The 17,619-nt window shown below is 38.9% G+C and overlaps 1 protein-coding gene and 1 non-coding gene across 6 annotated transcripts in view; both read right to left on the bottom strand.

Annotated features, from left to right (window-relative positions):
* The window catches only part of UGGT1 (UDP-glucose glycoprotein glucosyltransferase 1), a 124,922-nt gene extending 111,407 nt beyond the window's left edge, over positions 1-13,515 (bottom strand). Inside the window, exons 1-4 of one of the 5 annotated variants that reach the window (XM_019717989.3) lie at positions 13,256-13,515; positions 10,311-10,385; positions 8,060-8,195; positions 1,041-1,123 (exon numbers count right to left, since the gene is read on the bottom strand). In XM_019717989.3, the coding sequence (XP_019573548.3) occupies positions 1,041-1,123; positions 8,060-8,181 (205 nt within the window). In that variant the 5' untranslated portion in view covers positions 8,182-8,195; positions 10,311-10,385; positions 13,256-13,515. The remainder of the gene's footprint in view (positions 1-1,040; positions 1,124-8,059; positions 8,196-10,310; positions 10,386-13,255) is intronic. The other 4 variants (XM_019717990.3, XM_019717992.3, XM_019717991.3 and 1 more) reach the window with 4 other exon arrangements.
* A 2,664-nt stretch (positions 13,516-16,179) lies between these two features.
* LOC141568049 (U6 spliceosomal RNA) lies at positions 16,180-16,284 on the bottom strand. The gene has a single exon (XR_012491067.1). It is a non-coding gene; the product is annotated as a U6 spliceosomal RNA (small nuclear RNA).
* Positions 16,285-17,619: the final 1,335 nt, after the last annotated feature.

The raw sequence follows: 17,619 nt of genomic DNA, 5'->3' as shown, positions 1-17,619 counted from the left end.
CAGAGTGCAAATTCATTATGAAACCCACTTGAATAAATTTATTTTTGTTGGGGTTATCACTTTGTGAGGTGTGTAAATGTTTAATCATTATGTTTTGTACAACTCAAACTAATAAAAAAAATGTAAAAAAATAAATAAATGTGTTTTATGAAATCATAAACTAAAAGTAAAATGATTCGTTCGATAACTCAAACAATTCTAGTTGATGCCAAATTACATGTATAACTAAAACAAACGCTTGTTAAAAATCTTTATGTATTTATTTACACGGCAAAAGAAATTCAGACTTAACTTTTAAAATATGTATAATATTAATAAAAATCAGAGTTAGACATCAGTTTGGTTCAATATTAACAGCAGTCACAAAATTTTCACCCATTTCCTCTGCAACAAGACTTAAACGCATGTCAATGTATTATCAAGGTTTTTAGATGCTATGTATCAGCATCTTTGACAACTAATGTTTATACTCTATATAGCTTACATTGAATTAGAAAATGTTTATGAAAGCACATCATCAACTATAAACAAATGCTAGAATTTACACTGTAATTAATTTGATACCTTGCCACTCAAGCTGTGGGTGGCTGGCAGGCATCATGGAAAACATTTTGGATGGCACTAACTTAATGATGACAAACTTAATGGGTAATAGATCAGTTATGTAATTACTTCATAACAAAAAAAAGAGTGAGTCAAACCTGATAGTTATTAAGTTAATACTAAATGATTTTAAATGAGTCTTACTGCCACAAAATATTCAAACAACACTTGTAATAAAAGCACACACACACACACACACACACACACACACACACACAGGGTGGGGGAGTCAAGGATACTGCTTATAGCCAAAGTTATAAACTGCTTCAAAAATAATTATTAGCCTGTATTGGCTCTGCTAGCTATTGTCATAACTCTAATCATTAAGATAAAAATGTTTCCCATTAGCTGCCATGCCACACATGCTCTGAAAGAAACCATTTTTTCTACTATTTTCCCAGACACCAAAGTCAAAGAAGCGTTTGCTTCAATTTTACCGTGATGATCTGATGATCCAATATTTTGGCTGGATTCTACAAAATTCCAAAACTTCTCTGGACTGTCTTCTGCTAAAAACTCACTGGGAAAAAAGGGGGAAATATCAGAATACAACAACTTAATAAAATCTAATATAAACGCTATTACTAAAGATAATAAAATAGGTTTTTAAGTTTCCAAATGTCCGTAGTCTGACTTTTAATTTAAGTATACATTACACAAACATGCATAACATATATTTTTAATGATAAGAAAGTCTTACTAGCCCATTAGCGCTTAATAACTAATTAGCTTAGATGATTCACTTAATAGCTTAATGGGTATTTCTTTAAAAATCTAGAATAGAAATGTTGTAACAATAGAAAAGTGCCAATATCAAGAAGGCTATGAAACCCCAGGATGTGGAAATGCCCTCCGTAGTGGCAGCAGAATTAGAAATTGATCATTCTAGCACTAGCTCTGCTCACTTATTTTCTGAAAGACCTTACAAAGAACAAAAACAATATGCGTCGACTAAGGGTCTTCCAAGGAAAACATGAACCCTAGAAAAATTTCTAGGAGATAAAAGGCAGCATGTTGTAATCGTTTAATATCCATAAATCCAAAATTTCAAAATCACCAAATTTTAGTTTAAAGTTAACTAAAAAGTTAACACTGACCTAATAAAATAACACTGACCATTAAGGTCTTAAGACCTTAATGCTGTCTTAATTATTTTTCCTTGACTTTACACTACTGACCTAAAATAATGGCTATGCTAAATTCCCCTTCATTCAAGAGTCATTTATCCCTAACAGAAAATGCATGTACTAAATGAACGTTTAACGCAAATTGATTCTCTTCTCTCAGCCATGACACTAACGCAGTGGTGACCTTTCCCTGTCCTCAAGTGCACCACAGACCTAGACCTCAGCTTCCCTAGCCTCGGGAAGACTCTCCCCTTGTCAACAACCAGGTGCACAATTCTCACTCTACTCCACAGCTCGACACAGGAATATGGGGAAAATAAGAAACATTTCCTGGTAATGCACAGCTTCTCTAAAAACAGGTTTCTGAAAATACCCACTATCATAATTAAATTATTTGGAGCCCCCTGGAGTGTGGCATTTTTCTAGGCTTTCTGGAACTGATACAGACTTCATACCAACCTTACAATAGTTTATAGGCAGGTACTAAGACAGATTATGATATGCAAATAAACACGAAGATCACGAGTTAAAGCTTCATTCACAGATAAGCAAATCATCAGTTGCAGTGGTAAGAACAAGGATTCACTGAGGCTCAGACCCTCCTCGAAAGGCCGTATGCAAAAATACATGCTTTTCAGTTACAAACAGGAAAACTTCTTGGAACACACATTCTTTTTCATCCCACTGCATACATAAGTCCTACAATGTCTAACTTTCAAACAGTCTTAAGAAAATTAATTATGGATCATTGAACTAATCCAGGGAAGGTAAGAACAACACAAGATACTATGCAAAAGAGTGCTAACCATTTGTTCACAGTATACTTGTTTGTTTGCTTTTTTTTTTTAGTTTGTTTGCTTTCTGTCCTGAATTGTTTTTCAGCTTATACCTATTCCACTGAGTAGACAAACTATAATTTTACAGATGAAATTATTCGATGTCTGGGATTTGCTTTAAAATATTCCAGCAGGGGAAAGGAGGAGGGTGTAGTGGTGCTGGTTACTGGACCTGACTCCCAAAGTTATTGTGGGAGATCAGAATTCGTCTCCCTCCACCAGATGGCTTTACAAGTGAATTTTACAAAACATTCAAAAAAAAGAATTATCACCTATTCTCCTCAAACTATTCCAAAAAATCCAGAAGGAGGGAAGGCTCCCAAACACTTTTTACGAGGCCACTATCACCCTGATCCCAAAATCAGACAGACATTACAAAAAAAGAACACTACAGGCCGATATCCCTAATGAACATAGATGCAAAACTCCTCAACAAAATATTAGTGAACAGAATTCAGCAATACATTAAAAAGATTATACACCATGATCAAGTGGGATTCATTCCTGGTATGCAAGGGTGGTTCAACATCCACAAATCAATGAATGTGATACACCACATTAACAAAATGAAAAATAAAAATCATATGGTCATATCAATAGATGCTAAAACCATTCCCCTTAAGATCAGGAACAAGGCAAGGTTGCCCACTTTCTCCACTTCTATTCAACATAGTGCTGGAAGTTCTAGCCACAGCAATCAGACAAGGAAAAGAAATAAAAGGCATCCAAATCGGTAAGGAGGAAGTAAAACTGTCACTATATGCAGATAATATTACATAGAGAGAACCCTAAAGACTCCACCAAAAAACTATTAGAACTGATAGATGAAGTTAGTAAAGTATCAGGATACAAAATTAAAATTCAGAAATCAGTTGCATTTGTATATACCAATAACAAAATATCAGAAGGAGAAATTAAGAAAACAATCCCATTTACAATTGCTTCCAAGACTATAAAATATCTGGGAATAAATTTAACGAAAGGAGTAAAAGATCTGTACTAGAAAATTATAAGACACTGAGGAGAAAAATTAAAGAAAATACAAATAGATGGAAACACATACCATGCTCATGGATAGGAAGAATTAATATAGTTAAAATGTCCATACTGCCTAAGGCAATATAAAGATTCAATGCATTTCCTACCAAACTACCAAGGACACTTTTCACAGAAATAGAACATATAATTCTAAAATTTATATGGAACCATGAAAGACTACGGATAACCTCGGCAATCTTGAGAAATAAGAACAAAGTAGGAGGTATAACGATACCTGACATCAAATTATACTACAAGGCTACAGTAATCAAAACAGCATGGTACTGACATAAAAACAGACACATAAATCAATGGAACAGAATAGACAGCCCAGAAATAAATCCATGCCTATATTTAGTCTACGACAATGGAAGCAAGAACATTACAGTCAGGTAAAGACAATCTATTCAATAAATGTGCTGGGAAACCTGGATAGACACATGCAAAAAAATGAAGCTGGACCACCTCCTTATACCATATACAAGAATAAATTCAAAATGGATTAAAGACTTAAACGTAAGATCTGAAACCCTAAAACTCCTAGAAGAAAATATAGGAAGAAACTTTACAGACATTACCCAGAATAAGATTTTTACTGATATATCCCCTCGGGCAAGGGCAGTAAGAGAAAAAAATAAACATGTGGCATTACATCAAAATAAAAAGTTTTTTCACAACAAAGGAAACTATCAATAAAACAAAAAGGGATCCTACTGAATGGGAGAACATATTTGCCAATGATATATCCAATAAGGGGTTAATATCCAAAATGTATACAAAACTCACTCAACTCAACTCCAAAAAAAAACAAACAATCCAATTAAAAAATGGGCAGAGAACATGAAGAGACATTTTTCTAAAGAGGACATACAGATGGCAAACAGACATATGAAGAAATGCTCAACCTCACTAATCATTAGAGAAATGCAAATAAAAACGACAGTGAGATATCACGTCACCCCAGTCAAAATGGCTATCATCGATAAATCAACAAACAACAAGTGCTGGCGAGGATGTGGAGAAAAGGGAACCCTCATGCACTGTTGGTCAGATTGCAGACTGGTGCAGCCACTATGGAAAACAGTATGGAGGTATCTCAAAAGTCTGAAAACGGAACTACCTTATGACCCAGCAATTCCACTCCTAGGTATTTATCCAGAGAAATCCAAAACTCTAATTCAAAAAAATTTATGCACCCCTATGTTTATTGCAGCACTATACACAATAGCCAAGACATGGAAACAACCGAAATGCCCATCGGTAGACGACTGGATTAAGAAACTGTGATACATTTATACAATGGAGTATTACACAGCCATAAAGAATGAAATCTTGCCATTTGCAACAATATGGATGGACATAGAGAGTATTACGCTTAGTGAAATAAGTCAGACAGAGAAAGACAAATACCATATGGCCTCACTTATACGTGGAATCTAAAGAAAAGAACAAATGAATGAACCAATCAGAAACAGTCTCAGAGACACAGAGGAAAAACTGAGGGCTGCTAGATGGGATAAGGGGGAAGGTGAGGGGATTAGAAAGCACAGTTGGTAACAAGATTTCCACGGGGTTACGAAAGTCAATTTGCGGAATGTAATCAATAATGTTGTAAAGATTCTGTAGGGTATCCGATGGACACTTGTCTCATTAGGGAGACCACCTCAGGGATGATGTGGATGCCTGATCACTGCACTGTGCACCTGAAGCTGAAGCTGAACAATAAGGAATGTCAACTACAACTTTATATATATAGTTACAAGAAGCGGAGTACAGCATTAGGAATAGAGACAGTGGAAATGTAATAGCTGTATGCGATGTCAGAGTGGTAGTGGATGGGGGGAGGGGGGTTCACATACTGTGAGGGATATAAATGATAAATGTCTAAGTATTACTTTGTTTTGTGCACCTGAAACTAATTTTAAAAATGTTAAAAAAAAAAAAAAAAAAAAAGAATTGTCTCCCTCCTATACAGAACTAGACTGGAAGGAAAATGAGTATTTAAAAAAGGTCTACTGTGTGACAGACACTCCGCTCAGCATATTCACCCACATCCCCAAATCCTCACAGCAACTCTGAGTTACAACCATTTTTAGAATAAAGAAACTGCAATTCAGAGGGGCTATTAACTTGCTTCAAGGTGAGGTTAGTTAAGTGAAAAATCTGGAATGTAAACTCCAATCTGTTTGATTTACGTCTCCATCGTGCTGCACTCTTGGGCTTTATAATATCTAGCACTCAATAAATGACTATCAGTTTTGTTTTAATACTAGTACTTTACTTACACATATTTCTGTTTATAGCTGCCCAAACCACACCCAGAGTTTTACTTCAATTAAATATATATCACTTCATGCATAAGCACAAAGCTACAACCCCTCCAGCAGCATCAGGATTGATCTGAAAATACACACGGGAATAGTTTTAATCCCCAAGGGCTAGATGCAAGGAAGGCAAATGGCCTGTTGGAGCTGCATGTGTCGGTTTTTGGGGACAGAGTGTGCCCTTCACCTACCCTTTCCCCTCAGCCACACACGGACCACGCCACAACCCACCAAGAATGTTCATCAGGAATCCAGGAGGGAAGAACGGTGGCCTCAGCCAGCTCTGGAAGTGACTATGGAGGGAGTGGTTTCAAACAACCACAGCTCACTTGTGAGTTGCCTGCATGCCAATAACTTTGGCAAATTATCTGCAAATAGTCACAGAAGAGGACTAAAAACTGCACCAGAATGGCATGTGGCCAGGATACCATAAAAAGGGGAGATGTTTGACATGCGCAAGTTGGTGAAATATCCAATACTCACTTCACAGACAGCTAAGAAACTGGAAAAATTGGTAAATCGAGGCTAACAATTTTAGCATACTTTCTCAGAAGTCCATAGCTATATGCCATAAGAATCTTCTACGACAATGCAAAACTAAGGAGTTAGTTAGTGTAAGTAAGAGTAATGGAATATAACTCAGTTAAGAATGTTAAGTAGGATATCATAAAACATCCATTACAGTTCATTGTACAACATTCTTGAAAGTGATAATAAATCTCAATGACCTAGATTTACACCAGCCAAATCATCAAAAATCAGATTAGCAAAAAGAGAAAACAAAGTTCAGTTATTAGAGTCCTGGCTCAGGCAGTCTCTAATCAAAAGACCTTCGGTCATTTCACTTTCACAACTACCCTATATCTAATAAAGTTCTAAGATTTGAGGAACTCATCCTATTTATCAAATTAGTTATTGTCACATCACGATGAAGTACACTTAGTGTTTGGTTTGATTTGGTTTGGGTTGGGTTTGTTTGTTTTTGTTTTGTTTTGTTTCGTTTTGTTTTTTGCCATTTTATTGCTGAGAGAAGGGAGATCCAGAGAAGAAACGGAAGGAAGTCTGTTCCGCAGAATCTGCTCCTCAGCAAGTCGAGACCGGCTCCCACTTGTCCCACTTGCCTACCTGTCCTCTCACCAAGGCCAAGTGAGGCTTTTCCCTTAGGAGATGCAACTATTCACATACACAGTCTACAGAAATAACCTCTTCGTTCCCATTTTTCTAGGCATTAAACAGAAAATGTTAGAAGATGAAATTCTAAGTTGAAGACCAAAAAGTTAACTGAAGAACCCAAAAGTTCAAATTTCTAACACTATCAAATTCTCAGATTTACCAAGCATTTGACATTCAATCCACCTAATTTACACTTTACGAAGATTCTCTGCAAGTCCTAGCTAAAAATTGTTTGAGACACAGTAAGTTTCCATCTATAAACATTAAAAAACTGACTAAAAGAGAGGTATCTGGTTATATTTATATTATAAATATAAGTAATAAGTGTACTTGGAAGACAAACTTCCCAAGAAATCATTGACTATACTGTACTTTATTGATTTTTAAGATACTATGGATTTTAAGACATAATTTATGAAACACTAAGAATGAAAGATGCTACCTATTCTAATTGTAAGACAACATCTTGATTTAATTAGAATGCATCCTGATTTTTGCAGATGTTAAAATATAGAACGTGTACATCTTAGGACAGATAAAATCTAGACATTTACTCAACTGCCTCCTTGTGCTCTCTTATCTTGGGGGTCTTAGTCCATGTTCTTAAGAGCAACATGTCCTATTTACCCCATCTAGCCAAGCTCTCTTGTCTTCCTTTTAAATAAAGAAAAAATTTCCTTTAAGTACTTCTCTCTCTTCCCTTATTACCACATTTATACTTTTCCTGGAAGATAGCAGAATAATTTAACCAGTTCAATATATTTGTCTAAAGAAGTCCCCAAGTATCCCTATGAATCCTATCCTACTGACAGATTCTAACAGCTCAGTGCACACTGAAAGAGGCTCTCACTAAATGCATTTAATGATGAGACTCTCACTTCCTAAAAAGTGCCTGAATATTCACTAGCAGACCCTACATTTTTGCTCAAACATGTGAAAGAAAAAAATGTCTTCTTACCTGGCTTCTAACAACAACGGAGTAGAAAACCATTTTGTCGTAAGAGAGGTTGTGATGGCTTTTGAATCTGCCTTTACTGAGGAAAAGAGCCAGAGTCCAGTGACTACAATCAGAAGTCCCATTTTACAGCAAACCCCTAAAAAAGGAAAAAGAAAAAAAGGTTCTGCTACAGAGAAATGTTGAAACCTGTTTCTTAATACTTAGAGACACAAAACAACATGAACATTACAGAACTAGAAATGCTTCCAAACCGTGGCAGCATCTAATACCTAGAGAGTTGAACAGCTATTTCCTGACTAATGGACACCTACGGAGACGTGTGGAGCCCATTATGCCCACTCTTTCCCACAAAGGCTCCAGTTCACTTCCTGGGGCATCTATCCTATACGGAGGGATACAAGTCAGTGTTGGTGCACAGCAGGTTGCACACAATCATCCCTCACCAAGCGAGAGAGTAAATAAACCTGAGACAGAAAACACATAAATGATGGGTGTTACCTTGCAGTCCTAAGCCCCAGTACCTCAGAATGGGAGCTTATTTGGAAATCAGGTCTCTACAGAGGTGATCAACCTAAAATGAGGTCATGAGGGTGGGCCCTCATCCAATATGACTGGTTTTATGGGAAAGGGGTAACTTGGACCCAGAGACAGGCAAGCACAGAGGGAAGGCTCTATGAGGAGACACAGACAGAATACCAGGTAAAGACAGGCAGATACTGGGATTCTACTGCAGGCCGAGGAATGTCGGCTGTGACCAGAAGCAGGAAGAGGCCAGGAAAGACCCTCCTCTACAAACAGGCATGAAAAAGGTATTGTGACACCTTCATTTAGAACCTGTAGCCTCCAAAACTGTAAGACAATAAATTGTGGTTGTTCTAAGCTTCCTGGGTTGTGGCACTTTGTCTTGGGAGCCCTAGGAAGCTAATATGATGGTTCTCCAACATAAACCCAAAGATAGGTCCTGGAATGAGGAAAGGTTAAGAACCCAAAGGGTCCCCATATACACACTAGAGAAGCTGGGGTTCCTGGTAAATTTGTGTGACCATAGAATGCAGGGCTCCCGAGCTCTCAGCGACAGCCTCCCCAAGCACAATGATCTCACAGTGTCCAGATCATTCCATAAAAGTTTCTCTAGCTGCCGACTTCTTTATCTGGTTTTTCATCCCAGAAGTCTAACATGAAGAACCCTAACCAGACTTACTCCAGGCTAAATAAAAATCAACATCCAAGTCCCACCCGTTTGAATGGGAACCCAAAGAGGATGTGAATATGTAGGAAACACTAAACCAAACTTGTGCTTCTGGACGTTAACATCTGGAAAGGCTCACCCCAATTTGTCAACACTGGCTATAAAATCTATTGTTGGGGGACAGTCCATATTGCGGGGAACCAGTCAGTATTGTCTTTTTATAAAAGCATTATCATTTATGCCAACATTCTGTTCATATAACACACAACATCTCTAAAGGACAATGGTCAAAAGCAAAATAAATTATACCAAATAGAAAAATTGCTTTTAGATGAGTTTTAAGCTCAGGCTCTGCCAGCTTCTTTGGAAACAAAAAATTCATATGAACATTCCATATATGAATATTTTTTGGGGGGGTGGCCGGATGGCTCCGTTGGTTAGAGCGCTAGCTCCTGACAACAAGGTTGCCAGTTCAATTCCTGCATGGGATGGTGGGCTGCGCCCCCTGCAACTAAGACTGAAAAGGGGCGACTGGACTTGGAGCTGAGCTGCGCCCTCCACAACTAGACTGAAGGACAACCTGACTTGGAGCTGATGGGCCCTGGAAAAACTCACTGTTCCCCAATAAAAAATTTTTTTTTAAATAAATATTTTTTAAATCAACATTTGTAAAGACGAGGACTAATCAAACTAGACTTTTGACAATGAAACCTGCAAGCGGTGAGTCCTGCCTTAGGGGTCAGTGGTGGGGGACTGCTGGCGGGTGGAAGGATGCAGAGTAGACGATGTAGACCCCTTTTGGAAGCTAGCAGAAGTTACCACCATTTCCTACAGATTTACAAGCAAGGACCCAAACTTTTACAAATTTCGGACCACACAAGAATTCTCCTAGGAGTATCTTTAGACACCCTTCCCTACAGGTCCATGGACTGTAGTCTCGGAAACCTGCCTGCACCATAGAACAAACATGGTTATTGAAAAGAGAAAACCTTTTGGAGCAGGTACCTATGATCAATTCCTGGAGTTTGCTACTTACTAACATTTTAATCATTAGCACGTTACCTAATAATATCTCTGGCCCCTTTGTCTCCCAGACTCTAAAACAGGAACATCACCAGTGCGTGCCACACCGGGTCACTGTGAAAATGAAAAGGCAATATGAAAATCACTTCATAAAGTGCCAAATACATTAACTGTTTTAGTAAAATACATCATAAGGGGAAAGAAATAAGAACTATCTTTTAAATTATAGACTAATACATCACTGTTATTACATAGCCTCAAAATATGCCTCAGAAACCTATCCTCTTGGCTAGGGAAAAAAATAAAAATAAACCCTCCCCAAACTCACTAAGTTTCTAAACTGGACAGAGAGTATATGAACTATACTGAAGCAGTATTATGCTATGGCTGTTTGCGGTTTTTCCTGCAGGGGCCTAGATGTGTCATCCCCCAGGTGAGGATTCCGGAGAACAAGTTGGGCACCACCGCACAGTGAAGTTAAGGGACTGAGACTGGCCAGGGCCCTGAGGAAACACGAGCATTTGCTGAGCCATTACTCCCAGCAGCACTGCATCAGGCGCTGTGTATGCGTGTCACTGAGTCCTTCCACACAAGAGACCGCAGTTCCTTGAGGGCGGGTGGCAGCCATGTGTACTTTGCTCAGCACAGCGAATAGCAGTGCCTGGCAAACAGTAGATACTCCATGAGTATGCTACATAATGGATGAAACACTATCATTCCTGCTTAACAATAAGAAAATGGAAGCTCAGACAGGCTGAGTAGCTTCACCGACTAAACTGCAATGCTTGGAACCCACATCTGCCTGCTTTTAAAATTTCTGCAGTACCAAGCTAGCTCCCCTGGTTCTCTGGCTTTAAGAGTGGTAAAGATGCAAACCGTGCAAACCCAGACCAAGCAAGGTGCTTTCTTGTGAGAACCAAGACAAGTCTAAGGATTTTCTGAGAGCAGAATCCTTGGGACACAGGTGACTGAGAGAGGAACAGTTTCCTCCTGAAACCAAGGGGGCGGGTCTGAAGTTGGGACCAAAGCAAACCATCCAACCAGCCTGACAGAGCCATACCTAGGCTGCCTTTAGGGACTGAGTGTGGGCTCTCAAGAGCAGGGAGTTGTGTCTTTCACTATTATATGCCTAGCTTACTGCCTGGAACATAGGAGGTTCTCAAAATAAAATAAACAAATACAGGCTTCATTCATTAAGGGATAAATGAAAGAAACCAGAAAGAAAGGAGTGTGGCACCAAGAGAAAGACACTACAAAAAGCCTAGAACTTAAAAAGGGTAAAAATGAAAATTATATCCTGCGATACACCAGAGATCCTCTTGCACTGTTTTTAGAAAACAGCAACAGCGAGAGTTCTTGGGGCAAGGTACAGCACCGTGAGAAACGAGAAGGGGAGGAAAGGTATACATTAAAAAGCTTTTCCACCCTGAGCCCACTTCCTTGATTCCAGAGGTAACACCAGAGGAAAACGATGTACAGAGAAGCAAAGGTAAAGACCTCAGTGAAGTGGCCTTTTGTTTGAGGATGCCTTCATTTTACAAGATCCCTTATCACTTTGATTAGTAACCTTTAAATGTTGCTTGTAACAATGAATAGTCTAAGAAATAACATCTGTAGACTCTGTAGTGTGGCACTACATGATTATAGGCAAGATGCTTGTGGCATGACTGATACACCTATTTCTTGCTTATTGATCTATAGTAAGATATTGGAAACATTAAAAAGTTATAATATGGAAAATGCTTCTCACTTTATGGAAAGCAGAAGAGGAATGAAATTCTAGGTAATCACCAACTTTTTCTTCTATTTTTCAACTGACGTTAATAGCTAACAAACAAAATAACTTTCGTGCTGCAAGTTTACAGAAAGCCATCTGAGTTTCAACATATATAAAAGTGAGGAAAAATATTAGAAAGTACCCTTCTTGTGAAATAAATTTACTTCTCAAATAATTAAACTTAATATACATTTACACCTATTACAAAACCATTTGTTGTGAACCACATACATCTAATTTCTGATACAAGCAGTTACTATACATCTAATATGAAAATGGTCACAGTTAACCGCAGAGAAAAATCTAACAGAATTTTCTCCACAGTTCAATTTATTCGCCTCAAATTAAATGTGCACTGCGAAGGCACCATGCTCCTGTACAAAGCAATGTTCATTTCCTTTAATAACAATGAGTTTCAGCTAAGTTTATTAAAAGCAAGTCAAATAGAAAGGCTACCATCATCCTAAACTTCGCGGTGTTGTTAAATAGCTGTTTTAAATGTCTCCAAACCCCACACTAAAATTAGCTGGCAAGTGCACAATGAATGTTTCCAAAACAGTGAAGCACAGTAAGGCATAAGACCCTAGAACTTCAAATGAACAAAATGCGCCGGTTACCAAATCTGGCAAGAAAGGCAAAACAATCTAGAGATTCAGACTAACGAACAAGAACAATTCACATCCGTAACTTATTGGCATACGCAGATCTTATTCTTCTGGCAGCTCCCAGACTAAAAGTGAAACCGGATCATCTAATTTCCAGCCGACAGACCCTTGTATTAAATGAAAACGGCAGCCAGTGTGCATCACCCCAAGTCATGTTAGGGAAAACAGAAATCCATAAAAAAAAGATAACGTCGTTCTCCAGAGTCCCGCAAACTGCAGGTTCTCGACCTACGTAAGGTCAGCTTTGGTCTAAATTCATGTTAGTGCACTTGGGCACATGGATCTCAAAGCTCTTCAATGAAAGCTCAAAACAGCTAAAGACAGCGCGCGGCCGCCTTCACAGAACCTGTACTTTGCACACAAGACCAGTGAGGGACAATCCGGCCACTCGCAAAAAAGGTGAGGGCTGGGGCACGGGAAGGGAAATTGAGTCAGGGAAGAACCGGAAGCTCAGGAGATCGAGGCACAAGGTCGCCCGCGCCTCGAACCCTCTTCCAGTCCACGAGATCGCCCCATACCACCCCATACCACCCCAGGGGTACCTGTCACCTGCCGCGCAGCCGCGACACCCGCCACTCGTGTCCCCTTTCCTGCCCAAGCCGGGGCCGCGCTCGGTGCGTGACTGCGCTTGCGACAACGCCGGGGCGGAGGGGGAAGGGCGGGGGCAGCGGCGACGGCGGCGGTAGCGGCAGCTGCTGCGCCAGTGAGCAGCCGACACGCGCCTTTCCGCGGTTCAGTTCATAAGCCGGCCTCGCGCAGCAACAGCACAGCTGCCAACGGCCCTTTACTTCCGCTTCCCATTGCCGAGCTCCGGAGGACTTCCGGCTACCGAGTCACGGCTTGGGCAGCCTAGAGCGTCACGGAGAGAGCCGCCATCTTATTTGGGCGGAGGCCCCGCCTCCCTGCTTGCTTTTTCCAGTTTGGCGTGGTTAGGGAGGCCTAAGTGTGCCAGGTCTGGAGAGGGTGTGTGATGGGACGGTGGGCTGAGACCCAAAAGTTTTACCAGGTGGAGGGTTTCAACCTTCTTTCCCATTTGAACTATGAGCATTTCAGAGTCTGCTTCCTTAAATCCTTCTATTAAAAGCACCGTTAAAAAAAGAAAAAAAGCACTTTTGACACAATAAAGAACAAAATGACAATGTTTCTTGCATCTTAGGCTTTATTTGAAGCCATAAACTGTGGTAGCATCCGTTCTAGGTAGCATGGGGAAAACAAGACTTTAAATTTTATGAGAGAATTTTTCTTATTTTATACTGGCACTGGCAACTTAATCTGCTGGGATTACTTGATTGATCGATTGATTGACAACTATAAATCATTATGTAAAATTGTTTTGAATATGTGACACTGGGCAGATCATTTTACCCATCCAGAAATGAATGTGTTTAGAGGGTATATTTTTAACTTTTATGTGAAAGTGAACTGAAAACCAAAAATGCATTAAAAATTACATAAAAAGTGTAAAATTTTGACTGACTTAAACAGCCCTTCCCCCGAGAATGCCAGAACAACAACTAAATACTGTGCTTAAGAACTTCAGAGCTGACTACTGGGTTTTCTGTTCCTTGCTAGTACAAATGGAGTTAAAATAACTTTAAGGAATGAAAATAAGCATTTTAAAATTCATTTCTTGAGTAAACGTTTGTGTTAGTGGATTTCCATTGTGTTTTCTACCACCCTTTAAATTACTTCAGGTGGAGTTTCCATTAAAAACGAAATGTTTTTTAATTCACCACATTACGGAGTTGATTTTTCTCTTTTTTTTTTTTCCTTTTTTTTTGGTTTACCTTGGTGTGGGGACAGAGTCCCAGAGCGCAATTTCTAGGCTCTCAGCCTCACGTGGCAGGGTGCCGGCTCGGGTGGTGGTTGGCCGTTGGCTGTAGCCAGTTGGCCAATTGGCTGCTGATATAACTGCTGTGACTGCGTTGGTTGGTTGGCTGGTTGGCAGGCAGGGATTGCTGATTGTGTGGATCCTACTTTGTGTCTCCAACCCAGCCACCAGCGGGAATATTGTGGTATGACTCCCCTATCTATGGCTCCGTTGGTGTTCCTTTGTGGCCACACCATATCCTGCGTTCTTATGTGGGGAGCGGAAGCTGAGACCCCGCGTGACACCCTGCATGACACTTGGTCTTTTGTTCTGTGATACATGAACACCACTGTTGATTCTGAGAAAGAATGAACCTGCTAAGAAGGACTCCTTACAGTTAATTGAGCCGAAATTCATAATCAGGGTCAAGAAGCTATTAACAGGTACACGCACGCATGCGAGCTCCATTTCAGTGAAAACCGACAGAGGAGGGCTGCCAAGCCTCCTGCATTGTGCTCCTGCTTGCTGAGCCTACCCTTATAAAGGAGTTTCTGGAATAGTATTTTGACCAATAGGAGTGAGACCTTCCCCATCCAATCAGAGCTGCATAGCTATGTCCTCTTTTGCATCTTTAATGACCAATTGGAGTGGCTCCACAACAACCAATAAGAACATGTGGAGCCCGCCAATCAGGACAGTGCTATTTGGATCAAACTATGTGGATTTGGAGTCCTACTTTGCTTAGAAATGAACCAATCAGGGACTGGGGGAAGGAACTTCTCCATATATAAGACAGTAAGCCTTCCCTTTGTCTCAATGGAGTGTGCTTTCTGCTCCATTTCGCCAGCTTCAGCTGTAACACCAGAGCTGCAACATTTGAGCAGCATCACTCAAGTAAAGTCTCTCTTCATCAAACCCCAGGTCGGGGACTCCTGATGGCACTGAATTAGTGACAGAGAACTTTTGTCAACAATGCCAGTTTGCTTACTTATAAAACTAAGTGCAGAGCTCCCAAGAAAGTTGGGTTTCTCTTTTTCCAAATCCTTCTCAAAAAATTCAGTGCTGTTTACTGTGAACAAAGACAGATACAATTTTTAAAGCTTTTTATTTTGAAATAATTATAGAATCACAAGGAAGTGGCAAAGATAGTGAAGAGTTCCCATGTTTCCTTCAACGAGTTCCCCTGATGACTACATCTTACCTATAGTACAATATCAAAATCACAAATTTGACATTGGTACAGTGTCTGTGTAGTTCTGTTATTTTATCACATGTGTAGATTTGTGTAACTACAACCAAAATCAAGATACAGACGTTTGTGGTGCTGGAATAGTTCCGTTGGGTTAGAGGGAAGAAGGGACAAATAAGTGGAGTCCAGAGGATTTTTAGGACAGTGAAACTATTCTGTATGGAATTCTAGTGGTGGATACATGTATTTGTACATTTGTCAAATCCATAGAAATTAAAAGAGTAAACCCTAATGTAAACTATGAACTTTGGGTGATGATGTGTCAATGTAGGTTCGTCGATTGTAACAAATATATCTCTCTGGTGTGAGATGTTGATAGTGGGGGAAGATATGCCGGGGAGGATGGAAAAGAACTCATTTTACCATGAATCTAAAACTGTTCTAAAAATAAAGTATAGGTGCACTTTTAAGATGTGGAACACTTCATGAATTTGGATATCATCCTTGAGCAGAGGACACACTAAACTCTGTATCATTCCAATTTTTAGTATGTGTGCTGCCAAAGTAAGCACTAAAGTACATTGAAAAGGGGGAAATCATAAATGTTAAGATGGAAGAAATATAAAGATAACCTAATTCTCTATCCTCACTGTAAAATGAAGAAAAATGAGACTCACACTTTAAAAATAAATAATATTCTTTATTTTTAGTACAGTTTTAATTTTGCAGAATAATTGAACATACAGTTTCGTATGCCCAACACCTAACCCCCAATACAACATTTCCTCTATTATTAACATCTTGCATCAGTGTGGTACATTAAGGTTACATTCATACTATGGAATATTTAAAATAATTTTCAAATGGAATAATTTCCAAACCACATATCTGACAAAGGACTTGTATTTAAAATATATAAAGGACTCTCAAAACTCAATATTGTGGAAATAACATTGTTAGATTATTATTAACTAAAATCTATAGTTTACATCAGGGTTTACTCTTAGCATTGCACAGTTTTATGGATTTTCACAAATACATAACAACATGTATCCACCATTACAGTTTTATACAGAATAGTTTCACCACTCTAACAAAACCCAGTGCTTCAACTGTTCATCTCTTCCCCAAATCCCTAGCAAGTGACCTTTTCACCATCTGCCATAGTCCAAATGTTTGTCTCCCTCCCCAAGATTGATATGTTGAAACCCAATGCCCAATGTGATGATATATGGAATTGAGCATTATACTCATATGTCTTCTGATGATTCCATTTTATGTCCTCTCAGCATATGAACTAAACTTAAAAAAAAAAAAATTTTAGTGGATTCCCTAGAGTTTGTAATACACATTTGCAACTAGTCCATATGCACTTTCAAATAACACTATACTACCTCAGGGTGCTACTGATTTACAACAGAATATTACCAATTTCTACATCCTATCTATTACTGCATTGCCGCCATTCCTTTCACTCATCTGTATGCTATAACCAACCAATGTATTGTTGCTGTTATTACTTTGGAGACAGTTATTTATTAGATTAGATAGCAATAGAAAATATAAAATTTTATTTTACCTTCATTTATTCTTTCTCTGATGTTCTTCCTTTATTTCTATAGATTCAAGCCTCTGAACTACATCATTTTCCTGTTCTTTAAAGAACTTCTTTGAATATTTATTTCAAGGCAGGTCTGCTAGAGAAATATTCTCTCCATTTTTATTTGAGAAAATCTTTATTTCTCCTTCACTTTTGAAAAATAACTTCACAGCATACAAAATTCTCTGGTACTGAATATTTTCTTTCAAGACTTTAAATATTTCACTCCATACTATTTCTGCCTGCAAAATTTGTGAAAAGAAGTATGATGTAATTCTTATCATTGTTCATCTATAGGTAAAGTTGT

The sequence above is a fragment of the Rhinolophus sinicus genome, chromosome 17 (assembly GCF_057876585.1).
Source record: "Rhinolophus sinicus isolate RSI-liver-muscle chromosome 17, RSI-T2T, whole genome shotgun sequence".
Lineage (NCBI taxonomy): Eukaryota > Metazoa > Chordata > Mammalia > Chiroptera > Rhinolophidae > Rhinolophus > Rhinolophus sinicus.
This window is presented reverse-complemented; position numbering and strand designations above follow the sequence as displayed.